This window comes from Oncorhynchus nerka, linkage group LG15 (assembly GCF_034236695.1).
Source record: "Oncorhynchus nerka isolate Pitt River linkage group LG15, Oner_Uvic_2.0, whole genome shotgun sequence".
Classification (NCBI taxonomy): Eukaryota; Metazoa; Chordata; class Actinopteri; order Salmoniformes; family Salmonidae; genus Oncorhynchus; species Oncorhynchus nerka.
Window position 1 is genome coordinate 22,107,936 of NC_088410.1, and position 26,562 is coordinate 22,134,497.

At 43.4% G+C, this 26,562-nt stretch overlaps 1 protein-coding gene across 3 annotated transcripts; it reads left to right on the top strand.

Annotated features, from left to right (window-relative positions):
• Nucleotides 1-10,769: 10,769 nt before the first annotated feature.
• Nucleotides 10,770-15,253, top strand: LOC115114954 (zinc finger protein 3-like). 3 transcript variants are annotated; one of them, XR_010458713.1, is made up of 3 exons: nucleotides 10,770-10,860; nucleotides 12,636-12,792; nucleotides 14,088-15,253. XR_010458713.1 is itself a non-coding variant. In XM_029643410.2 (3 exons), exons 1-3 carry the CDS (start codon nucleotides 11,181-11,183, stop codon nucleotides 14,819-14,821), a joined length of 912 nt encoding a protein of 303 aa, XP_029499270.2. In that variant the 5' UTR covers nucleotides 10,867-11,180; the 3' UTR covers nucleotides 14,822-15,253. The 3 variants fall into 3 exon arrangements, 1 of the variants encoding a protein (XP_029499270.2); XM_029643410.2 differs by lacking the exon at nucleotides 10,770-10,860 and adding an exon at nucleotides 10,867-11,189 and having other exon boundaries at nucleotides 12,636-12,804; XR_010458712.1 differs by lacking the exon at nucleotides 10,770-10,860 and adding an exon at nucleotides 10,870-11,189.
• The last annotated feature ends 11,309 nt before the right edge of the window (nucleotides 15,254-26,562 follow it).

Consider the following 26,562-nt stretch of genomic DNA (forward strand, 5'->3'; position numbering starts at 1 on the left):
TATGTAAACAAAGTGGCATAGTTTAAAGTGGCTAGTGATACATGCATTACATAAAGATGCAGTAGATGATATAGAGTACAGTATATACATATACATATGAGATGAATAATGTAGGGAATGTAAACATTATATTAAGTAGCATTGTTTAAAGTGGCTAGTGATATATTTTACATCAATTTCCATCAATTCCCATTATTAAAGTGGCTGGAGTTGAGTCAGTGTGTTGGCAGCAGCCACTCAATGTTAGTGGTGGCTGTTTAACAGTCTGACGGCCTTGAGATAGTAGCTGTTTTTCAGTCTCTCGGTCCCTGCTTTGATGCACCTGTACTGACCTCGCCCTCTGGATGATAGCGGGGTGAACAGGCAGTGGCTCGGGTGGTTGTTGTCCTTGATGATCTTTATGGCCTTCCTGTGACATCGGGTGGTGTAGGTGTCCTGGAGGGCAAGTAGTTTGCCCTCGGTGATGCGTCTATCCTGACACCACTGGAGCAGTGCTGCCGGTATAACATGGTACATGATTAAACATTAAGGCGCAATAAGTTGTGTTATCATGTGGAAACATCATTCTTTAAGGATGCTTTTCTGCAAAGGGGACGACTGCACTGTATTGAGGGGTGGATGGATGGGGTCATGTATCGCAAGATCTTGGCCAACAATCTCCTTCCCTCAGTAAGAGCATTGAAGATGGGTCGTGGCTGGGTCTTCCAGCATGACAACGACCCGAAACACACGGCCAGGGCAACTAAGGAGTGGCTCCGTAAGAAGCATCTCAAGGTCCTGGAGTGGCCTAGCCAGTCTCCAGACCTGAACCCAATAGAAAATCTTTGGAGGGAGCTGAAAGTCCGTATTGCCCAGCGACAGCCCCGAAACCTGAAGGATCTGGAGAAGGTCTGTATGGAGGAGTGGGCAAAAAAATCTCTGCTGCAGTGTGTGAAAACCTGGTCAAGAACTACAGGAAACGTATGAGCTCTGTAATTGCAAACAAAGGTTTCTGTACCAAATATTAAGTTCTGCTTTTCTGATGTATCAAATACTTATGTCATGCAATAAAATGCAAATGAATTACTTACAAATCATACAATGTGATTTTCTGGATTTTTGTTTTAGATTCTGTCTCTCACTGTTGAAGTGTACCTATGATACAAATTACAGACCTCTACATGCTTTGTAAGTAGGAAAACCTGCAAAATCGGCAGTGTATCAAATACTTGTTCTCCCCACTGTAGGTCCTGGATGGCAGGAAGCTTGGCCCCAGTGATGTACTGGGCTGTACGCACTACCCTCTGTAGCGCCTTACGGTCAGATGCAGAGCAGTTGCCATACCAGGCGGTGATGCAACTGGTCAGGATGCTTTCCATGGTGTAGCTGCAGAACTTTTTGAGGATCTGGGGACCCATGCCAAATCTTTTCAGTCTCCTGGGAGGGAAAAGGTTTTGTCGGGTCCTCTTCACGACTGTCTTGGTGTGTTTGGACCATGATAGTCAGCCAAAGTTACGACATAACTATCTTTCATTAATGTGAAGACTGTTATATCAAATAATTTCTCCATGTGCAAGTATTACCTGATTAAACTAATCACGTAAACAGTAATTAACTAGGAAGTCAGGGCACCACGGGAAAATGCGTTCCATGATGTTTGGGTATAATGTCTGTGCTCACGAGGGCGTGTCCAATGACTTGGTTAAGCCTTCATATGAAAACAATCCTCTCGTTTAGAAGGCTAACATCACATTACGTCTTCTCAAAATTATTGTTATACTTTATAATTTATTTTATACAACATTCAGATGCAAACCTCATAATTGAGAAGTGTATACAAACAAAGATACCATAATGTGGTTGTAACTGTATTGACACTGTGCATGTTTGATGGTTCGTCTGAGGGCATAGCGGGATTTCTTATAAGCGTCCGGATTAGAGTCCCGCTCCTTGAAAGCTGCAGCTCTAGCCTTTAGCTCGATGCGGATGTTGCCTGTAATCCTTGGCTTCCGGTTGGTACAGTTGAAGTTGGAAGTTTACATACACCTTAGCCAACTACATTTAAACTCAGTTTTTCACAATTCCTGACATTTAATCCTAGTAAATATTCACTGTCTTCTCAGTTAGGATCACCACTTTGTTTTAAAGAATGTGAAATATCAGAATAATAGTAGAGTGATTTATTTCAGCTTTTATTTCTTTCATCACATTCCCAGTGGGTCAGAAGTTTACATACACTCAATTAGTATTTGGTACCATTGCCTTTAAATTGTTTAACTTGGGTCAAACGTTTCGGGTAGCCTTCCACAAGCTTCCCACAATAAGATGGCTGAATTTTGTCCCATTCCTCTTGACAGTGCTGGTGTAACTGAGTCAGGTTTGTAGGCCTCCTTGCTCGCACACACTTTTTCATTTCTGCCAACAAATTTTGTATAGGATTGAGGTCACGGCTTTGTGATGGCCACTCCAATACCTTGACTTTGTTGTACTTAATTAACCTCTTCAGGCTAAGGGGCGCTATCCTGAATTTCTGCCTGGCTGATGATCCCAAAGTAAACTGCCTGTTACTCAGGCCCAGAAGCTAGGATATGCATATAATTGGTTGTATTTTTATTTATTTATTTTATTTTTTATTTGACCTTTATTTTACTAGGCAAGTCAGTTAAGAACACATAATTATTTTCAATTACGGCCTAGGAACAGTGGGTTAACTGCCTGTTCAGGGGCAGAACGACAGATTTGTACCTTGTCAGCTCAGGGATTCGAACTTGCAACCTTTCGGTTACTAGTCCAACGCTCTAACCACTAGCTACCCTAGTTTCTAAAACTGTTAAAATAATGTCTGCAAGAATAACATAACTGATATGGTAGGCAAAAACCAGAGGAAATGTGTGTTTTTTTGGAGCTCATAGGCCATTCCAATGTTAGGCTATTGACTATACAAAAAAAAGTACTTATGGTTTCCACAAGATGTCAACAGTCTTTAGTTTCAGGCTTGTTTTATGAAAAACAAAAAAAGTAGCGTAGTCTAGTGGTTAGAGCGTTGGACTAGTAACCGGAAGGTTGCAAGTTCAAACCCCTGAGCTGACAAGGTACAAATCTGTTGTTCTGCCCCTGAACAGGCAGTTAACCCACTGTTCCTAGGCCATCATTGAAAATAAGAATTTGTTCTGAAAACCTGTTAAAGATAGGGCTGACTACTGCCCCCTTTGGAGGAATTGCGTGCCCATAGTAAACAGAAAAAAAATCTGTCCAAAATTGCTAATATATGCATATAATAATAATTATTGAATAGAAAACACTCTAAAGCTTCTAAAACCGTTTAAATTATGTCTGTATGTAAAGCAGAACTCTCAGGGCAGCCATTCTCCCAAACTCTCTCTTGTCATCATAAAAGTTGGCCCAACTTTGACGTCATCGCCCCCACCCTTCCCAACCAGCTACGGATCTGGGAACAGTCCGAACAGACGCTTGCGTCCCAACTAGAGCTCTGGAAATGCAAATGCGCTACGCTAAATGCTAATAGTATTAGTTAAAACTCAAAAGTTCATTAAAATACACATGCAGGGTATCGAATTAAAGCTACACTCGTTGTGAATCCAGGCAACAAGTCAGATTTTTAAAATGCTTTTCGGCGAAAGCATGAGAAGCTATTATCTGATAGCATGCAACACCCCAAAAGACCCACAGGGGACGTAAACAAAATAATTAGCATTTCGGCGTTACACAAACCGCACAATAAAATAGAAAACATTCATTACCTTTCACCATCTTCTTTGTTGGCACTCCTAGATGTCCCATAAACACTATTTGGGTCTTTATTTCGATTAAATCGGTCCATATAAAGCCTAGATATCGTTATATGTAGACTGTGTGATAAACGAAAAAAACATTGTTTCAAAACGTAACGTCATTTTTTAAAATTCAAAAAGTCGACGATAAACTTTCACAAAACACTTCGAAATACGTTTGTAATGCAACTTTAGGTATTAGTAAACGTTAATAAGCGATAAAATTCATCAGGAGGCGATGTAAAGATCATTAGCTGTCCGTCTGGAAAAATGTCCGGCTAGAAACTCAACGAAAATATCCGGTCCTAGACCGGATTAGATACGGTGTCCTGTATGTGTTTGACCAAGAAAAAACTCGAAGGGAAATGACAAGACTCTAGACACCCTGTGGAAGCTGTAGGTACTGCAACCTCAGTCAATTAATTGTGGTTCACGTTTATCAATGGGTTCAAGTAGCGCATGGATATATTTTCCCCATTTTCAGTGATCAGTTTTTCCTGTGCTTTTCGATGTAAATGCCGTTCTGGTAAAGCCACAGCAGTGATTTAACCAGTTTTTTAAATGTCTGAGTGTTTTCTATCCACACAGACTAAGCAAATGCATATACTATATTCCTGGCATGAGTAGCAGGGCGCTGAAATGTTGCGCGATTTTTAACAAAATGTTCAAAAAAGTAGAGGGTCGACTGAAGAGGTTAAATTATGCGTGTGTTTCTGTTCGTCCTCAGGATTGTTGTGCACCTTTATAACATGCTAAAGCTTGATTCTGAACATAGTTTGACAAGTTTAGTCGACATATAATATGTAATTTTGACGTTTTGGTGCGCATCCACTTGACTTTTGGCTGCATTTCAACCGAAATATGTCGTGTTTGATAACCGAAAGACACAGACTTCAAAACTAAACGCTATTTTTGGTAAGTATAATTCCTTCCAGGTCTTCTGATGGAAGAACATCAAAGGTAAGGGAATATTTATGTGGTAAATTTGGGTTTCTGTGGACTCCAAGATAGAGTCATATTATAGCCCATTGAACGAATTCTGTAACGTTAAAAATAAATGTAACACAGCGATTGCATTTAGAAGAAGTGTATCTTCCTATACATATGTAGAACATGCATATTTAGTCAAAGTTTATGATGTGTATTGCTTGTTAGCTGACGTTATCTGCCGGAGCTATCGTCATTTCTCAGGACATTTGAGTAGCATTTTTTGAACAATGCGTCATTGTAAACAGAGATTTATGGATATATATAGCATATTATTGAAAAAAACATAAATGTACTGTGTAACATGTTATATTACTGTCATCTGATGAAGATTTCAAAAGGTTAGTGAAATTATTTTTCTTTTAATCCTGCGTTTGTTGATTGCATATTTTGTTCAACTTGGCTATGCAAATTAGCTGTGTCTTCGGTGGTGGTTTGACATAAATATGTGCTATGTTTTCGCCGTAAAACATTTTAGAAATCTGACTTGCTGGGTAGATAAACAAGGTGTTTATCTTTCATTTGAGCTATTGGACTTGTTAATGTGTGGAGGTTAAATATTTTTAAGAATATTTTTTGCGTTCCATGCGCCACATTCCAGCTGAACGTGGGAGGGGGAGTTCCAAAATAGGAACACTGAACCTCAACAGGTTCTTAACTGACTTGGCGAGTTAAATAAATAAAAAATCCAATGTTTTCCTCATTAAGAAAGTAGGCTTGTGGCGCGCACGAATGAGGGCGTGCTCTTTGTTATTTATCTTCCATATTGAACATACTACTTTCTGTCTTAAATATGATCGTTTATTTACATATTATGGTACCTCGGGTTTGAATAGAAACGCTTAACTTGTTTGGATGAAGTTTACCGATAACTTTTTGGATTCCTTTGTCTGCATGTTGAACGAGTGGATTACTGAAATCAATGGTGCCAACTAAACAGACTTTTTGGGATATAAAGAAGGACTTTATCGAACAAAACGACCATTCATTGTGTAGTTGGGATCCTTGGGATTGCAAACAGAGGAAGATCTTCAAAGGTAAGTGATATATTTTATCGCTATTTGTGATTTTGTGACGCCTGTGCTGGTTTGAAAAACATGGTCGCTGTCCTCAGATAATCGAATGCTATGCTTTCGCCTTAAAGCCTATTGTAAATAGGACAACGCAGTTCGATTACCAAGATTCTAAGCTAAAGAATGGTGTAACACACTTGTATTTTCATGAATGTATAATATTACGACTTTTGTATTTTAAATTTGACACTGTAGTTTCACTGGATGTTGTCGTAGGTGTCCCGCTAGCATTCCACAAGCTTCCCACAATAAGTTGGGTGAATTCTCTCCCATTCCTCCTGACAGAGCTGGTGTAACTGAGTCAGGTTTGTAGGCCTCCTTGCTCACACACGCTTTTTCATTTCAGTTCAGGGCTTTGTAATGGCCACTCCAATACCTTGACTTTGTTGTCCGTAAGCCATTTTGCCACGACTTTGAAAGTATGCGTGGGGTCATTGTTCATTTGAAAGACCCATATGCAACCAAGCTTTAACTTCCTGACTGGTGTTTTGAGATGTTGCTTCAATATATCCACATAATTTTCCTCCTCATGATGTAAGCTATTTTGTGAAGTGCACCAGTCCCTCCTGCAGCAAAGCACCCCCACAACATGATGCTGCCTCCCATGTGCTTCACAGTTTGGGATGGTGTTCTTCGGCTTGCAAGCTTCCCCCTTTTTCCTCAAAACAAAACGATGGTCATTATGGCCGACAGTTCTATTTTTGTTTCATCAGACCAGAGGACATTCTCAAAAAAGTATGATTTTTGTCCCCATGTGCAGTTTTGAACCGTAGTCTGTTTTTTTATGGCGGTTTTGGAGCAGTGGCTTCTTCCTTGCTGAGTGACCTTTCAGGTTATGTCGATATAGGACTCGTTTTACTGTGGATATAGATACTTTTGTACATGTTTCCTCCAGCATCTTCACAAGGTTCTTTGCTGTTGTTCTGGGATTGATTTGCACTTTTCGCACCACAGTATGTTCATTGCTAGGAGACAGAGCGCGTCTCCTTCCTGAACGGTATGACAGCTGCGCGGTCCCAAGTTTATAGTTGCGTACTATTGTTGGTACAGATGAACGTGGTACCTTCAGGCGTTTGGAAATTGCTCCCAAGGATGAACCAGACTTGTGGAGGTATACAATTTTTTTTCCTGAGGTCTTGGCTGATTTCTTTAGATTTTTCCATGATGTCAAGCAAAGAGGCACTGAGTTTGAAGGTACATCCACAGGTACACCTCCAATTGACTCAAATGATGTCAAGTAACCTATCAGAAGCTTCTAAAGCCATGACATAATTTTCTGGAATTTTCCAAGCTGTTTAAAGGCACAGTCAACTTAGTGTATGTAAACTTCTGACCCACTGGCATTGTGATATAGTGAATTATGAGTGAAATAATTTGTCTGTAAACAATTGAAATTACTTGTGTCATGCACAAAGTACAGTTGAAGTCGAAAATATACATAAAATCGTTTTTCAACCACTCCACAAATTTCTTGTTAACAAACTATAGTTTTGGAAAGTCGGTTAGGACATCTACTTTGTGCATTTACTTTCCTAGACTCTTCCGCCACTCCCGGGGGGTCGTAAGCAGACAGGATAAAAGGGATGCTCACATGCCGGTCTGACAGAACTTTCGGGAGGAATGAAGAGTTGGGAAGAGATATACTCCTCCCACCGGGGTCCATCCGGTAGCACTCAGAACATACTGAAAGAGCATGGAGCTCACCCACCCTCTACATGGAGCTCACCCACCCTCTTCATGGAGCTCACCCACCCTCTTCATGGAGCTCACCCACCCTCTTCATGGAGCTCACCCACCCTCTACATGGAGCTCACCCACCCTCTTCATGGAGCTCACCACCCTCTTCATGGAGCACCCACCCTCTTCATGGAGCTCACCCACCCTCTACATGGAGCTCACCCACCCTCTTCATGGAGCTCACCCACCCTCTTCATGGAGCTCACCCACCCTCTTCATGGAGCTCACCCACCCTCTTCATGGAGCTCACCCACCCTCTTCATGGAGCTCACCCACCCTCTTCATGGAGCTCACCCACCCTCTTCATGGAGCTCACCCACCCTCTTCATGGAGCTCACCCACCCTCTTCATGGAGCTCACCCACCCTCTTCATGGAGCTCACCCACCCTCTTCATGGAGCTCACCCACCCTCATGGAGCTCACCCACCCTCTTTCATGGAGCTCACCCACCCTCTTCATGGAGCTCACCCTCTTCATGGAGCCACCCACCCTCTTCATGGAGCTCACCCACCCTCTTCATGGAGCTCACACCCACCCTCTACATGGAGCTCACCCACCCTCTTCATGGAGCTCACCCACCGTCTCCATGGAGCTCACCCACCCTCTTCATGGAGCTCACCCACCCTCTTCATGGAGCTCACCCACCCTCTTCATGGAGCTCACCCACCCTCTTCATGGAGCTCATCCACCCTCTTCATGGAGCTCACCCACCCTCTTCATGGAGCTCACCCACCCTCTTCATGGAGCTCACCCACCCTCTTCATGGAGCTCACCCACCCTCTTCATGGAGCTCACCCACCCTCTTCATGGAAGTTGCTTAATTGAAAGCCACCTTCATAGAGAGGTGTTCCAGGGAGGCAGACTCCAATGGTTCGAAAGACGACTTTGCCAAAGCTGCCAAGACCACATCCAGATCCCAGCTCGCCATTGAGGCGACGAACCCCCTTCATAAACCTGGAGACCAAGGGATGGCGCCCACTGGCCTGTCTATCCACCCCACATGGCAGGCAGATATAAAGGCCAAATACCCTCAGTGCAGAGGCTGCCAAGCCTCCCCGCGAGACTGCAGGTATTGGAGGACATACTGCACCCCGCATGACCTCAGTAGCATAGCCGCGTTGGTAAGGCGGCCAAGACGGCAGAGGGACCCATATGTGGCTTACAAGTCCGCATCAAAGACCCTGGGGGTCCCGGCTTCAGTCGCAGGTTCCGCTCGATAATCTCCTGGTCAGGGAGGACCATGGCAGCTATCATGGTGTCCATGGTCGGATAATCCCGGAGGCCGAGTGACACCACGCCCGCAACATAACTCCATGGTCCAGTCTCTGCTGTGAGTCAGAGAAACCTCTGGCAGAGACCCAACTCTCCTGCAAGGCCTTGCAGAACTCAGCAGAGATGGGGACAGATGGAAAGTCATCACTGGCCACCAGTAGAGATGGGTACAGATGGAAAGTCATCACTGGCCACCAGTTTGATGTCCAGTGCAGTGGCTACCTGAGTGAATAGGCTTCGTGATGAAGCCCTGCTGAAGGCTTCTGATGGCCTGTCAGCCTGGTAGCTCTGCCCACTGTGGTTAGGAGTACCAGCATCGTCCTCCAGGAACAGCCTATCACTGGCCAAAAGGTAAAAGCTGTCGTTGCCATCGACACAATCATCCTCCTGACGCAGGGCATGCCCCCTCTCAAGGTGGCAACATCGGTCCGACTCCTGCCCCCGTCCAGGCCTGGCAGCAGATGGGCACTGCCTACGGTGGCTCTGGCCACACTTCCTGGGAGGGGTACTGGACCCAGTAGAGGGACTAACAGCTCACTGGCACACCACTCCTGAGGGAGGGAGCTCGTCCCCAGCCTGAGCCCGAGCCTGGCCGACCAACTCGCGCATGGCCTCAACGCCTGCGCCTGGTGTGATTGCTGAGAACACCACACAAAACAGGCATCCAGTAGGGTGCTCCACCGCCCTCTCCGCGTGGCTGAAACCCAGGTAGCGCATACGAGGTATTCAGATCGCCAGGGGGATGCCACTATCACACCTGTCACAAATGGAAGCCATAAGATCAGCCAAACCAGCAAGGCCATGGCGCAGGGAGCAGCATGTTAAAGCAATTCACAACACACACGTAGTACAAGCCAGTGGGCAGGTTGTGTAAAGTAAATAACGTTTGTGTCAGCAAGACAAACCAGGGGCGGAAGATACAGATCAACTGCGCGCAGAGAGTGAGTACACTTCCACGCAGGATATTATGCTTACCAGTGACTTACCAAGCGAACTTCAGAAAGTTTGTATCTCAAACCATATGGACGTCCGCCGAGAAAATGAAAGTAATTGAGTAAAGAAAATGAGTATATGTATTCATAACACAACTTATTGCACCTTAATGTTTAATCATGTACCATGATATACCAGCAGCACTGCTCCAGAGGTGTCAGGATAGAGTTCATTTGTAGAGTGGCCTCCAAACCTGCAGTCAGCACACAGTGTCAATGTTACAATACACTAATGTTAGTTAAACCTGTAGTCAGCACACAGACCGTTCGTTAGCTAGCATTCGAGTGCTGACTATATTTGACAACTTTTACTTTTACTCCACTAAATTCCTAAAGAAAATGATGTACTTTTTACTCCATACATTTTCCCTGAATCACAAAAGTACTTGTCACATGTTGAATGCTTAGTAGGACCGAAAATGGTTCAATTCACACACTTATCAAGAGAACATCCCTGGACATCCTTACTGCCTCTGATCTAGCGGACTCATTAAACACAAATGCTTTGTTTGTAAATGATGTCTGAGTGTTCCTCTGGCTGTCCTTAAATTTTAAAAAAACTAGAAAATTGTGCCGCCTGGTTTGCTTTGTTTAAAGACATTTTAATCATTCCTACTTTTACTTTTAATTCTAAAGTATATTTGAGTAATTATGTTTACTTTTGTTACTTAAGTATATTTAAAACCAAATACTTTTAGACTTTTACTCAAGTATAATTTTATTGGGTGACTTTCACTTAATTTTCTATTATGGTATCTTTACTTTAGTCAAGTATGACAATTGGGTACTTTTTCCACCACTGGACTTACGTTTATTTTTGACCGGATAATTACTTGTGAATTAGGTTTGATGCATCCATTGCAAAGACTTGCATAAACAGCTCCTTGTCCTATCAGTGCTGGTAGTGAACAGCAGCTGCCATTACAGCAGCAGCGAAAGACCGGAACATTTAATTCCCAGACACTCCCTCACGAGAGAGAGGCCTGTTGAGATCCTCCCTCTTGCGCATGTGTTCCAAGTGGCTGCCAGGTAAAAGTAAACGATAGCAGACAACAGGATTCTTAGTGAAAGGGGGTGTTGTTGGACGTTTTCTTGACATTACTTGACATTTATAAGAACTTTCTGAAGTAATATTAGGCTACGTGAGACGTTTATTTTTATTAACTTTAATTACGATATTTAAATAGATGTTTGATTGCTCTGGTCCAGGGGCGCATAACTTGCAGCCTTGAGAATCGAATTTTCTCTCGGAAACTCCTTAGTCGTTATCTGAACACTACAACAACGTAGTCTAACTGTACTGTAGCCTACAACATTTCATATCATACAAAGAAACAATAGCTTCCACGATGGATTGGGTAAGTCTGGTTTTAACATTATATGCCTACTGTGTTGTATAAAATGTCTAGGCCTAGTTTTCATCATCTTTGATACTCCACATTCCTGTGTTTGGTTTAAAACTTGCTGGACAAAAAAAAACATGACGGTAAAACTTGTTGGGATTTGTTTTTTCTTCAACCAAGTAGCCTATTGCTATATAATGTTTAGGAATCTGTGACTATGACCGAATTATTTATCCTTCCTCCCAGTGTGCACATGTTCACATTCCTTCAATGATTTCGAACACATTATCCATTACTTGACCAGATACTCAAGTGACTGCTCTAAGAAAATAAAGTCTTCAAATATGGAAGGCAATCGAAAGAGAGGCAAGATAGTCGTGGGAATATTCGGTAAATCATATTTTACAAATACCGGAGCATGGGAGTTCAAATAGACTTCTTATTACTTCATAATAAAAGCCGAGTTGGTTCATGAATTCAACTGTCTTCCAGTCTTGGCACATACGTTTTATATATTTGTCCTCAGGTCACACTCACAGTAACTCCTCTTAATGGCTCATCCCCTCTGGCATTTAGCCACTGTTATCATATAGCCTTCATATTAGGGCATGGAACACGTAGAGCCACAGAAATAGACAAAAATAGACCTTCACTCGCCTTAAGCCAGGTTCATGCATGTAGGACCATAGTAACAGACCATTTACATTTACATTTAAGTCATTTAGCAGACGCTCTTACACTCTACAGGAATAACCATACATGTAATCCTGCTAACTCCTCTGAAAGGGACACCCCTATTCTGGAAAATACCCAAGAGGTTTAACCATAGCAACAGTACATGGTTGGTCATAACAGTTACAGGAATAACCAGCTGTGTCAAACCCCCAGACAGGTGCATGTCTAATGACCCAGAGCACATATAGAGTGCACTAGTTTTGCTGGCTCCTTCTGAAATATATCATAGCCACATAAGTACTGGAAAATTCACAATAAGATCAGGTGGGACCATTATTAGGCATAAAGTTAGAAGTGTTGTTAATAAGATCAATGGTAGAATGGGCGTGGTTTGACTGTTTGCGGTTACTAGTGACGACCGGGCGCTACTCCCATATAAAGTGTCTTACTTTTATCAATACACTCCTAACAACCTAATCGTTAAGAAATTGACATTCGATCAAATAAGGCAGAAGCCAGATTTTGGGCCCAGTTACCCCTCTCTCTTTGCCTCTTCCTCGCTGTTTGATAGGAAATGACTGGTATGAGATATATGGTGGAAACTAGCCCATTCCTCCACCAACCCAATACTATTAGATTAGTGGGAAGTTGTGAACGATTGGAAATTTGAGGAAAAAGGAGATATTCTATTCTAACCCTAACCCAAATCAATCAGAGGTTCAGACTAAATTAATACAACATTTGGTTTATTGATAAATTATGTTAAATGTTTATTGCGTCCAACAGGCCAAAACTATTCCGTTCCCCTCTACACTCCCGGAGTCCCCAGGTCAAACGTCTCCCGGGACCGCTTTACTGCTGGGTCTGGTTGATTGCAGGAAAACACCGGGGCAGAATGGAACTGAGAGAGGAGAAGAAGAACATGGAGATATGATTTCATTAAGTAAGAACCATGGTGTGTGGATGAGACTACAGTCTGCTTCTGTAACAATGAATTATATATTGATTAAAGTATGGTCGTTCCACCCAATTTTGAGAAGTTAACATTTTTTTAAACTAATTTTAACATTCTGTCATAAAGAGCACATGTTCAACTTCATAAAGCATTTTACGACAAAAATGTAGGAACAGTTTCACCATATTAAAACAAGAGTTCAGTTCATGTAACAGGGTAGACTTTAAAATGAGGGACAGACTCACTAATCACATGAAATAAATCATGTTCAGAAATGACTGTTAAAGTAACCAAATAACTAGGGCTTTACATGCACACTAATAATTTCCTATTAAACTGGCAGTAGACCGAGTATGACATTAGTCATGTAAACATCTTACTCTGCTGATCTTAATTGGTGTAAGGTCATAACCGAAGTAAGGATACGCCTTTGAAAACCAGGTGTTTTTCATCTTTAGACTGATTAGGACATGTAAACACTTTAATCAGAGTTATAGAGGTGTATTTAATCTGTGTATGTGCTAACACAAGCAGCGCAAGCTAACTTCTTTTGACCGAGTGCAGTGAGTTCAGGAAAAACAAAGTATGCATCTTAGACATAGTTTTCACATACAAACTGAATTTGTCATAACTCAGAATTAAATATGCTTCAAAAAAATAACATGCTGTGGTAGAACATTTATTTTGATTGGCCATTTTCAGCAAAGTCCCATCAGAGCAGCCTGATTTCAGATGTGTCCATGTAAACAGGATTATTTGGGAAATTGTTCTTTCAAAGCATGTCAACGTTCAAATCAAACTCTTATACTAATTGACTTCACAATAATCATATTATTCTGCAATTGTAACTTTACTCAATGATGGTAAAACTTGGAGAAATTATTGTATTAGTTGGGTTAAAATATTAAGAAGTTAAATAGGGTTGAGGTGACACAGGGTTGAGGTGACACAGGGTTGAGGTGACACAGGGTTGAGGTGACACAGGATTGAGGTGACACAGGGTTGAGGTGACACAGGGTTGATGGAGGAACTTGTCAAAATGCAGAAACTTGTCACTTTAGAAAGTCTTTATTCATAATAAAAATCTGATTAGTCAAATTCTCCATGTGTTCAGTATTAAAGGGCTCTATTTAATATAACAGAGATTTAAAAATCAATATTGGTGCACAATTTCTCTTGAAAAAGATCAGAGAAATGCAAAGGGCATTCATTTCATGGAACGACTCATCTGTTAATGGACCCATATTTACAAAACCTAACTATTCAATGTCTTTGTTTCACAGGTGACATCTCTAATCGTTGCTCTCTCAGTGAGAGGGGCTTATCATCTGGGGAGCCTCAACATCATGATGCTGACAAGAAAGAGAAGAGTCTCTCCAGACCAGAACACCTCAAGAAGCACCAGCATAGAGGTACAGGGAAGAAACCTCACAACTGCTGCTCTGACTGTGGGAAGAGTTCTGCTAAACAGAAGGAATTGATATTTCACCAGCGGATTCACACCGGTGTGAAACCGTACCACTGCTCTCAGCGTGGGAAGAGTTTCGCTGCATCTAAAACCTTAAAATCTCATCAGATAATTCATACAGGGGAGAGCCCTTATCCCTGCTATGATTGTGGGAAATACTTCAATCAATTAGGAGCCCAGACTACACACCAATGCATACACACTCGAGAGAAATCTTATAGCTGTGATCAATGTGGGATGCGCTTCAGGAAATCAGACCATCTGACTACACACCAACGCATACACACGGGAGAGAAGCCTTATAGCTGTGATCAGTGTGGGAAGCTCTTCAATCAATCAGTACACCTGACTAGACACCAACGAATACACACAGGAGAGAAGCCTTATAGCTGTGATCAGTGTGGAAAGAGTTTTGCTCTAGATTTCAATCTGGCAACACACCAGCGAATACACACTGGAGAGAAACCTTACTCCTGTCTATGTGGAAAGAGCTTTGCTCATTCAGCATCACTGAAAAACCACCACAAAGCACAAACATGTTTTCTTTAATCTCCCTCCTCTCCGGCACCGGTTCCAGATCCCTAAATAAAGTTTACATAGAAAACATCTTGTAAATAATCATCCAACTCCCATTCTCTAACAGTTACTAAGTCTGAATACCATGGTAACATGTATAGTATAATATGCAGCTCTGGATCCATATGTATCAAGTGTGTTGGAGTAGGAGTGCTGATCTAGGATCAGGTCCCCTGTCCATGTATTCTCATTTTGATCTAAATGGCTTAATGTCATCATGGACAATGTCATAGGGAACCGGTTGTGTGTAGAGGGGGATGTTGAGGTGGGTTGGGGTGTTCAGAGGTGTATCTTATTTAAATAACTCATATTATCCATTAAATAATTGTTTAATATATAATGTTTCAACAATACTAGGTGTGTATTCAGTAGATCAATATATTAAATCCATTATCTGCTCAACAACATCTGCTTTTCACTTAATTTTTTGTGTGTTTTTTTTATATGTACCAGAGGTACTTATTCTGGAATAAGTTTGCTCCAAAAAGATCTAGACATTTATTGTCAAACCATTACCCATGTTTTAGTGCAGCTGATGGGCCATACTGAAGAATGCAGCTCTAGGAAATGTTGTTCTCATCCTCTGTCTCTCTGGCTTCATGTGGTTCAGGTGACTATTTTTCTAAAGACTTATCTTTCACTTTATCATCTTGATTGTTATTCAATGACTGATTCATTAATTTGTGTAAAAAACATGAAGAAAGCCTCAATCTGACACGGGGCACAGCAGGGAATGGACAGGTGAGTTGAAGTCCAAATGTATTTATTTTCTTTCAGATTTGTTTTTATCGGTGCTTGATTAATCTTGCCTGGCACAGTGGAACCAATGGAATAGTCCCAAGGTATGTTGATCTGTCTTTTCTCCTCCAGGGAGACTCAGTCCAGTTTATGACAACGTCTCAGGCATGGCCATGGCCCCTACTGCAGCACAGATGAGCAGGATGACGTTCACTACACCAATGTCCACCTCTCTTAATAACCAGGAAGTGCCTCTACTCCCCTGTCCAACTGCACCAACCCAAGAAAGAGGATGACAATGTCCAGTATGATGTGAAATCAACCGCCCCAGTGCTGCCACCTGGTGAACAAGTCAATCCATTACATCTCAGATAATCTTTTAATTAGATGGTACTTTTGCTTGACAGGTAGGAATGCATACAACACTTCTATGTTATGCAGACAATCAGTTGTTTGTTTAAATGTATTAACATCTACATGATTACTTAAAATGAGACCCCAGAAGTGAAGATTGATGATGACATGTTGCATCTCCTTTCTTCCAGGCTATCACATCCGGCCGTCATTGGGAGTCCCATAGAGCGGCGCACAATTGCCCAGTGTCGTCCGGGGTAGGCCGTCATTGTAAATAAGAATTTGTTCTTAACTGACTTGCCTAGTTAAATAAAGGTTCAATAAAAATAAATAACAGACCTCCGGCACAAGAAGCTTGGGAGGACCCCTCTGTACTATATACCACAATCAACAAACCCAGAACCAAAAAGACCACAATCAACAGACCTGAACACAACAAGACCTAAATTCAGGATGGGCTTCCTCTCACTACCATATTTGGAAACGCCAAGCGGATGCTTCACATTTCTACATCCGGTGAAATATCTGTCTGTGATACTACAACAGAACAATTAGACATTTCACCAGATGTAGAAATGTTCCAAATGGTACCTTGTTCCCTCTAGTGCACGATGTGGGGAATAGGTGCCATTTTGGATGCACTCTGAACACAAAAAGATTCAGTCAAAGTTGCATTATAGACGGGCATACTGCACTTACATTTTAATGTTAATAACACTTAAGCCAACCTCCATAGCATTTACTATAGGGTCTACTGTAGGGTTTAATATAGTATACTATAGGGTTTAATATACTATAGAGGCGACTATAGGGTTTGATATAATATATATAGTATATATAATAAAGGTCTTGGACAATTTCTACATGGGTCGCAGGCTCATGGCTTGAGACTGAGCTGTGGCTAAAAGCTTTGCTTGGTATATCTGAAAGGGAACAAGATAAAATACCAAACTCGTCATTACACAGGTATTATTTTAGCTCTTTGTGTGTGTTTTAGCGAGAGGAAACTGCTGCCCATAATGTAGTAAAGTGTCATGGGTCATGGCACAACAAACTGGGAAATAATTTCTGTAACTTCATTAATGTACAAGACTATACACCCACACTTCGGACCCTATTCAGACTTGAGAACTTAACATCGACTTAAAACCTGTTGAGACTCTAAGGGCAGTATTTTCATTTTTGGAAGAAAAAAACGTTCCCGTTTTAAACGGGATATTTTGTCAGGACAAGATGCTCAAATATGCATATAATTGAGCGCTTTGGATAGAAAACACTCTAACCTTTCCAAAACTGTAAAGATATTGTCTGTGAGTATTACAGAACTGATGTTGCAGGCGAAAGCCTGAGAAAAATCCAATCCGGAGTGCCCCATATTTTGAAACGGCTTACACTTTCTACATATTCCCCAAGGTGTCTACAGCATTGTGACGTAGTTTTTAGGGATTTATGTTGAGGAATACTGGTAGGGGGCTACATTGTGCAAGTGGTCACATGATGCTCCCGCAGAAAATCTTGCGTAAAGTACAGAGGTAGCCAGTATTCCAATCGCTTCTACTGAGAAACCAATTGTCCCGGTGGATATATTATCGAATAGATATTTGAAAAACACCTTGAGGATTGATTCTAAACAACGTTTGCCATGTTTCTGTCGATATTATGGAGCTAATTTGGAATATTTTTCAGGGTTGTCATGACTGCAATTTCCGGTCGATTTCTCAGCCAAACGTGAAGAACAAACGGAGCTATTTCGCCTACAAAAAAAATGAACTTTGGCTATCTACCTGGGAGTCTCGTGAATGAAAACATCCGAAGTTCATCAAAGGTAAATTATTTAATTTGATTGCTTTTCTGATTTTCGTGACAAGGTTGCCTGCTGCTAGCAAGGCATAATGCTATGCTAGGCTATCGATAAACTTACACAAATGCTTGCTAGCTTTGGCTGTAAAGCATTGAAAAGCTGAGATGACAGGGTGATTAACAAAAGGCTAAGCTGTGTTCCAATATATTTCACTTGTGATTTTCATGAATAGGAATATTTTCTAGGAAGATTTATGTCCGTTGCGTTATGCTAATTAGTGTCAGATGATGACAACGGTCCCGTTCACGGGATGGGGTGTCATTAGGTCCCAAAATATTGCATAATGTCCATGTTTTATTGACTAAACTCCATGTTACGTCAACATATCTCAAGTCTAAATCGGGCCCTTCATACACATCATGCAATTAACATTGTAATTGTTTCGGTTTTTAGTAAAATCAATATAATTTATTTTGAGTTAAATCATCCCTTTTTAAACAAAAATATATGCAGGGGTCTGACATGTGACTCTGTGGGGGGTCCTGCGGAACATTGGCTCAGCGATGCTTGAGAAAGACAGTAGATTGTCTGTTGTCCTCCAATACGTTTTTTTTCAGAGCTCGCTTGAGGATCTCGACTGACCTTTCTGCTGCGCCATTCGAGTCAGGATGGTAAAGCAGGAACAAGGGTCTGTTTGATTCTGTTGTTTTGTAGGAATTGTTTGAAATCAGAAGAGACCAACTGGAGTCCATTATCAGAGACAATTTATTTGCACAATCCATAGACTGCAAACAGCCTTCAAAGGTTTTTGATGAAGTTTGTTGATGTCATTGAAGTTATGTGAAAAACTTCCAACCACTTTGAATGGCTGTCGATTATCACTTCGTAAAGGAATGTTCTCACCTCACAAAGGAATGTTCTCACCTCACAAAGGAATGTTCTCACCTCACAAAGGAATGTTCTCACCTCACAAAGGAATGTTCTCACCTCACAAAGGAACGTTCTCACCTAGCAAAGGAATTGTCTCACTGCGTTGTCCTTAATGGCAGGTGACTCAGAGCATCATGGTAACACATTTCCAAGACCAGAGAGACAGCGGCCTCTGTGTCTAATTGCATGTCCAAATCCTTTCCATCCAATATGACATTCATTGTAACGCCCTTTTTCCAATTGGAAGTTGTGTAAACTGTATACACTTCAAACATCTTTAAATCTTATTCCCCCTCAGCAGACTGAAAAGATTCGGCATGGGTCCTCTGAACCTCAAAATGTTCTATAGCTGCACCATCGGCCTCCGACCTCAAGGCCCTACAGAGGGTAGTGCGTACAGTCCAGTCACTGGGTCCAAGCTTCCTGCCATCCAGGACCTCTATACCAGGTGGTGTCAGAGGAAGGCCCTAAAAATGGTCAAAGACTCCAGCTACCCTAGTCTTAGACTGTTTTCTCTGCTACCGCACGGCAAGCGGTACCGGAGCGCCAAGTCTAGGTCCAAAAGGCTTTTTAACAGCTTCTACCCCCAAGCCACAAGACTCGTGAACAGCTAATCAAAAGGCTACCCAGACTATTGACCCCCTTTACACTGCTGCTACTCTGTTTATTATCTATGCATAGTCACTTTACCTCTACCTACATGTACATATTACCTCAATAACCTCGACTAACCGGTGCCCCCGCAGATTTATTCTCTGTACCGGTACCCCCTGTATATACCCTCACTAATGCTATTTTACTGCTACTCCTTCATTATTTGTTGAATTTTTTTCCTTAACCTTTATTTTTCTTACAACTTCACTGTTTATATTATAAGCTCATAGAAAGGGTAACATAACCAATCAGGTAAGCGATAATTGTATCTAGGCAGATTACGATGTTCAAAAATATATATTTTTAACCTGTATTTAACTAGGCAAGTCAAAACCTGGACGATGCTGGGCCAATTGTGTGCCACTCTATGGGACTCGGCCGGCTGGATTCAAACCAGGGACGACAGTGATGACTCTGGCACCGACCTTCTAGCCATCGCCGATCCACTTTTCATTTAGTCTTGTCTTCCATCAGTGATGACTCTTGCACTGAGATGCTGTACTTTAGAACGCTACTCTATTACACCATCCATCCACCAGACTAGAACAGACCTTCAGGACCAATCTATTACACCATCCATCCACCAGACTAGAACAGACCTACACATAGTCTGTCTGAAATGGCATCCTATTACCTATATACTGTCTGGTGACATTCCAGATGCAGCCATCCTCTCTAACAGTTAGAAGCCAAACAAATGATGTCAGGGACTCCAAATGTCATTAAGTCGCTATTGTGGATTGTCGACCCAATGACGTCTCACAAATCATCATCGCCATGGTGATGCTCCATGACATTTATTTGGACGGTTGAAGTGTTGTAGAGGAGTGGGCGTAACAACACTACACACTTTGGGAAAAAGGTGCTATTTAGAACCTTAAAGGTTCCTTCAGCTGTTCCCATAGGAGAACCCTTTTGAGTTTCAGGTAGAACCTCTTTGGTTCCAGCTAGAACTCTTTAGGGTTCCATGTAGAACTCTTTCTACAGACCAGATGCTACCCGTCACATTAGGAAACTGTTGCATTGACACTTATGTTTAGGAATCTGTGACTGACCTAATTCTCTCCTTCCTCCCGAAGTGTTCACATATTCCCATTCCTTCACTGATTTCTTACACCATGAGCCATTATTTGACCAGATATTCAAGTGGCCGTTCTAACAAAGAAAATAAATGGCTGCAGTCCAAACACGTTGTTTTTCCCTCTGTTGTACCCCCGTCATAACCGGATGCAGTTTGATTGCCATTTTAAGGGAGGTCCAAATCCCAACGTTGGCCCTCGATTTAGCGTGAACAACTTTGGTCACTTGCGGAGTTGATATGACCCACAATTCAATACAAACTGTAGTCACATTGTCAAACTCAGGTGGCCGCTAAGTGTCAAATTTAATCAACAACGAGCATTTCGGTATGTCAGTAAAAAAACATATGATGCTAGCTTGCAATTATAAAAATATTTCTTAGTGTTGGCAAATTGCCTTAGTTTTGTAGTGAGGGGTGCAATTCTGAAATGTTTTGGAATAAATTATAAAACTAGCTAGCCAGCTATGGGTAACTGTAGCTAGCTATGGGTAACTGTAGCTAGCCAGCTATGGGTAACTGTAGCTAGCTAGCTGACAGGAGTGCTCGTGTTGGGGATTTTCCAGTACCTATACTGTTTTCTTAGAAGTAGTAAGCAGAATCGATATAGGGTTAACCATTAGTATATGTGTAAGCAGAACCAATGTTTATGTTCAAGCTGAGTCAATACAGGCTTAACCATTCTGGGTCATGCCTGGTCTTGTGATGGCTATTGGACATGCACATCAGTTAATCATTTATAGGCGCCATTAGCCTGGTCTTGTGAAGGCTATTGGACATGCACATTAGTTAATCATTTATAGGCGCCATTAGCCTGGTCTTGTGAAAGCTATTGGACATGCACATTAGTTAATCATCATTTATAGGCGCCATTAGCCTGGTCTTGTGAAGGCTATTGGACATGCACATTAGTTAATCATTTATAGGCGCCATTAGCCTGGTCCTGTGAAGGCTATTGGACATGCACATTAGTTAATAATTTATAGGCACCATTAGCCCGGTCTTGTGAAGGCTATTGGACATGCACATTAGTTAATCATTTATAGGCGCCATTAGCCTGGTCTTGTGAAGGCTATTGGACATGCACATTAGTTAATCATTTATAGGCGCCATTAGCCTGGTCTTGTGAAAGCTATTGGACATGCACATTAGTTAATCATCATTTATAGGCGCCATTAGCCTGGTCTTGTGAAGGCTATTGGACATGCACATTAGTTAATCATTTATAGGCGCCATTAGCCTGGTCTTGTGAAGGATATTGGACTATTGGACATCATTATTAGTTAATCATCATTTATAGGCGCCATTAGCCTGGTCTTGTGAAGGCTATTGGACATGCACATTAGTTAATCATTTATAGGCGCCATTAGCCTGGTCCTGTGAAGGCTATTGGACATGCACATTAGTTCATCATTTATAGGAACCACTAGACATGTACCTGTATTAGGAAGGTACAGTTGAAGTTGGAAGTTTACATACACCGTAGCCAAATACATTTAAACTCAGTTTTTCCCAATTCCTGACATTTAATCCTAGTAAAAATTCTGTTTAACAAGAAATTTGTGGAGTGGTTGAAAAATGAGTTTCAATGACTCTAACCTAAGTGTATGTAAACTTCCGACTTCAACTGTATGTTTGTATTAATTAAGTACTATTGTATGTATGTATGTATGTATGTATGTAATGTAATGTAATGTAATGTAATGTATGTATCAGGTAGCCTAGTGGTTAGAGCATTGGGCCAGTAACCGAATCCCCGAGCTGACAAGGTGCAAATCTGTTGTCCTGAACATGACCGTTCATTCACTGCTCCTAGGCTGTCATTTTAAATAAGAATTTGTTCTTAAATGACCTGCCTAGTTAAGAAATACATATATTTTTGTATTAGTAATATGGTGACGCCACCAGTATAATCTAAGATGGGTGTAAATAAGTTAGAAGTGAGACAAAACGATAATGGTGGCGAAATGTCAAAGGGTGTTTTGCATAAAGAGGAGTGACTGTATGTTATGGAAGGATGAAACTGTATAAAAGGAGTGTGCTGAGACTGGCGAAGTCAGATGATCCTTGGACCAGCTTGGCTTTGTAATAGTCTTCCTTCACCCTTTACCTATTCCCCACAGACCCTGGTCCCATATCTCGTTGGACTTTATTACTGGCCTTCCTCCATCCCATGGCAATACTACTATCCTAGTCATAATCGACAGGTTTTCAAAGGCGGCCAGGTTCGTCCCTCTGACTAAGTTACCTTCTGCCAAGGAGACGGCTGAGTTGGTAATTAATCATGTGTTCCGAGTCTTCGGCATTCCTCAAGATATGGTTTCTGACAGAGGTCCCCAGTTCGCCTCAAGGTTTTGGAAGGCCTTCTGCCAACTCATGGGTGCTTCTGCCAGTCTATCTTCAGGGTACCATCCGGAGTCCAACGGCCAAACAGAGAGGATGAATCAAGAGCTGGAAGCCACCCTCCGATGTATGACTCGTAACAACCCGTCCACATGGTCGTCCTTCATTGTTTGGGCCGAATACGCGCACAACACCTTGCGCTCCTCCTCCACTGGTATGTCCCCGCACGAGTGTCAGTTTGGCTATGCCCCTCCATTGTTCCCGGACCAGGAGGCAGAAGTCAGAGTGCCTTCAGCCTTGAAGTTCGTCAGACGCTGTCGGCTTATGTGGAGGAAGACCCGTCTTAATCTTATGCGTTCCTCACAGAGGTACCAACAACAAGCCAACAGACGTCGCCGTCCCGGGCCTACCCTGCGCCCGGCCAGAGAGTCTGGCTCTCCACAAGAGACTTACCACTACGGGTGGAGTCTCGCAAGCTGTCCCAAAAATACATCGGTCCCTTTAAGTTTGCCAGGAGAGTTAACCCAGTTTCTTATCGCCTACACTTACCCAGATCCCTTAAGATTAATCCCACATTTCACATTTCCTTATTAAAACCTGTTGTTTTTTCTCCCCTTGTCCCGGCAGACAGACCTCCCCCTCCGCCTCGTGTCATTGGAGGCCAGCCGGCTTATACCGTCCATCGGATACTGGATTCCCGCCGGGTGCAGCGGTCCTGGCAGTATCTGGTGGACTGGGAAGGCTACGGTCCCGAGGAGCGCTCCTGGGTTCCTGCCAAAGACATACTGGACCCTGACCTCATTCGTCAGTTCAGGGCTCTCCACCCTGAGAGAGCTGGTAGGAACATCAGGAGCCGTTCCTAGGGGGGGGATTCTGTCAGGATTTGGCCAGGGTTGTTCCGGTTTTTGGTCACTAGATGCCCCCATTGTGCCTTTTGACCTTTTGTTTTCCCTTGATCCCCATTATTATTTGCACCTGTGCCTCGTTTCCCCTGATTGTATTTAAACCCTTTGTTTTCCTCAGTCCTTTGCTCTGTGTTTGTATGTTAGCACCCAGCCCTAGTACTCTGTGAACTCTTGTTGATCCCGGTGGACTCTCTTGTGGAATTCTGTTTTTTGTTCTTGTTTGTTTGTTTTTGAGTATTTTTTTGAGGCTTTTTGTGCTATACCTTCCACCTTGTGGATTTACCTTTTTGTCTTGGAGGATTACCTTTGTTCTTGTGGAATTCCTTTTGAGGTTGTGGAGTTACATGTTTTCCTGAAGAACTTCACTTTTTACTTCATTAAATACACCGTCTCAAGTACTGCTGTGTCTGCCTCATCTTCTGGGTTCTGCCAACTATTCGTGGCTCAGTTGGTTAAGTGACTGTTTCTCACTCCGGAGACCCGGGTTCGTAACCGGGTCCTGACAGCCTGGTTGACTGACAGATCTGGAAGAGCCTGGTTGACTGACAGATCTGGAAGAGCCTGGTTGACTGGCAGATCTGGAAGAGCCTGGTTGACTGGCAGATCTGGAAGAATCTGGTTGACTGGCAGAATCTGTCTGACCCATGCTGACTGGCGGCTCTGACTGCTCCTTGCTGACTGGCGGTTCCGGCATATCCTGGCTGACTGGCGGATCCTGGCTGACTAGCAGATCTGGCAGATCCTGGCTGACTGGTAGATCCTGGCTGACTGGTAGATCCTGGCTGACTGGTAGGTCCTGGCTGACTGGTGGATCTAACTGATCCTGACAGTCTGGCGACGCTGGGCAGACTGGCGACGCTGGGCAGACTGGCAGCGCTGGGCAGACTGGCGGCGCTGGGCAGACTGGGAGCACTGGCGGCGCTGGGCAGACTGGGGGCACTGGCGGCGCTCGGCAGACTGGCGGCGCTGAGCAGACTGGCGGCACTGGCGGCGCTGGGCAGACTGGCGGTGCTGGACAGACTGGCGGCTCCTTGCAGACTGGCAGCTCCTTGCAGACTGACAGCTCTGTCTGCTTCATGTAGACTGACAGCTCTGGCTGCTCCTTGCAGACTGGCAGCTCCATGCAGACTGGCAGCTCCTTGCAGACTGACAGCTCTGGCTGCTCCATATAGACTGACAGCTCTGGCTGCTCCATGCAGACTGGCTGCTTCATGCAGACTGGCAGCTCTGGCTGCTCCATGCAGACTGACATCTCTGGCTGCTTCCTGCAGACTGACAGCTCTGGCTGCTTCATGCAGACTGACAGCACTGGCTGCTTCATGCAGACTGGCTGCTCCATGCAGGCTGGCAGCTCTGGCTTCTCCATGCAGACTGGCAGCTCTGGCTTCTCCATGCAGGCTGGCAGCTCTGGCTTCTCCATGCAGGCTGGCAGCTCTGGCTTCTCCATGCAGGCTGGCAGCTCTGGCTGCGCTGAACAGGCGGGAGACTCCGGCAGCGCTGTAGAGGAGAAAGGCTCTGGCTGCGCTAAACAGGCGGGAGGCTCCGGCAGCGCTGTAGAGGAGAAAGGCTCTGGCTGCGCTAAACAGGCGGGAGACTCCAGCAGCGCAGGAGAGGAGAAAAACGCTGGCTGCGCTGAACAGGCGAGGCGCACTGAAGGCCTGGTGCGTGGTGCTGGAACTAGTGGTACTGGATCGAGGACACGCACAGGAAGCCTGGTGCGGGGAGCTGCTACCGGAGGACTAGAGTGTGGAGGTGGCACAGGATGGGCTAGACCGTGAAGGCGTACTGGAGATCTTGAGAGCAGTGTTGGCACAGGACGTGCAAGGCTAGGGATGTGCACATGAGGCCTGGTGCGTGAGGCTGGCACCAACTTCACCAGCCGACTAACACGCACCTCAGGACGAGTATGGAGCGCTAACCCAGGTGCCATCAAATCCCCGACACGTTCCGTCGGTCGAATTCCATGCAAAAAGCACCAACACAGCAACTCCCTCATTTCTCTCTCCTCCAATTTCCCCATTAACTCCTTCACAGTCTCCAACACCGGCTCTGGTTCTGGTCTCCTCCTTGGCTCCTCACGATAAACAGGGAGAGTTGGCTCAGGTCTGACTCCTGACTCTGCCACACTCTCCCTGAGCCCCCCCGCAAGAAATTTTTGGGACTGATTCTCAGGCTTCCATCCGCTACGCCGTGCTGCCTCCTCATATTTGCGCCTCTCAGCTCTCGCCGCCTCCAGTTCTTCCTTGGGGCGACGATATTCTCCAGGCTGAGCCCAGGGTCCTTCTCCGTTTCGGATTTCCTCCCATGTCCAGAAATCCTTATAGCGCTTCTCCTCTTTGGGCTGCTCCTGCCTGTTGACACGCTGCTTGGTCCGTTGGTGGTGGGTGATTCTGTAACTGCTTTCTAATGGTGATGGAGAGTCGGACCAAACTGCAGCGTGTCGTTTGCGATCCATATTTATTAAACAAACGAAAACACGACTAAACACGAACACTACAAAACAATAAACGAAACGAAAACCGAAAACAGCCTATACTTGTGTCAACTAACATCAAACAAGGACATCAAGACACTCAGGACAATCACCCACAATACAACCAAAGAATATGGCTGCCTAAATATGGTTCCCAATCAGAGACAACGATAAACACCTGCCTCTGATTGAGAACCACTTCAGACAGCCATAGACTTTCCTAGAACACCCCACTAAGCTACAATCCCACTAACATACACACCAAAACCCCAAGACAAAACACACCACAATACAAAAACTCCATGCCACACCCTGGCCTGACCCAATACATGAAGAAAAACACAAAATACTTAGACCAGGGCGTGACAGTTCCACCCAATTTTGAGAAGTGTAACTTGGTCCCCCCCAAAACACTTTTGATTTCACCTCATTTTAACA

Excerpts from the sequence above, each read along its gene's own strand:
- LOC115114954 (XM_029643410.2), top strand. Across the intron at positions 12,805-14,087 it reads TTCATTAAGTAAGAACCATG|GTGACATCTCTAATCGTTGC; the intron begins GTGTGTGGATGA and ends TTTGTTTCACAG.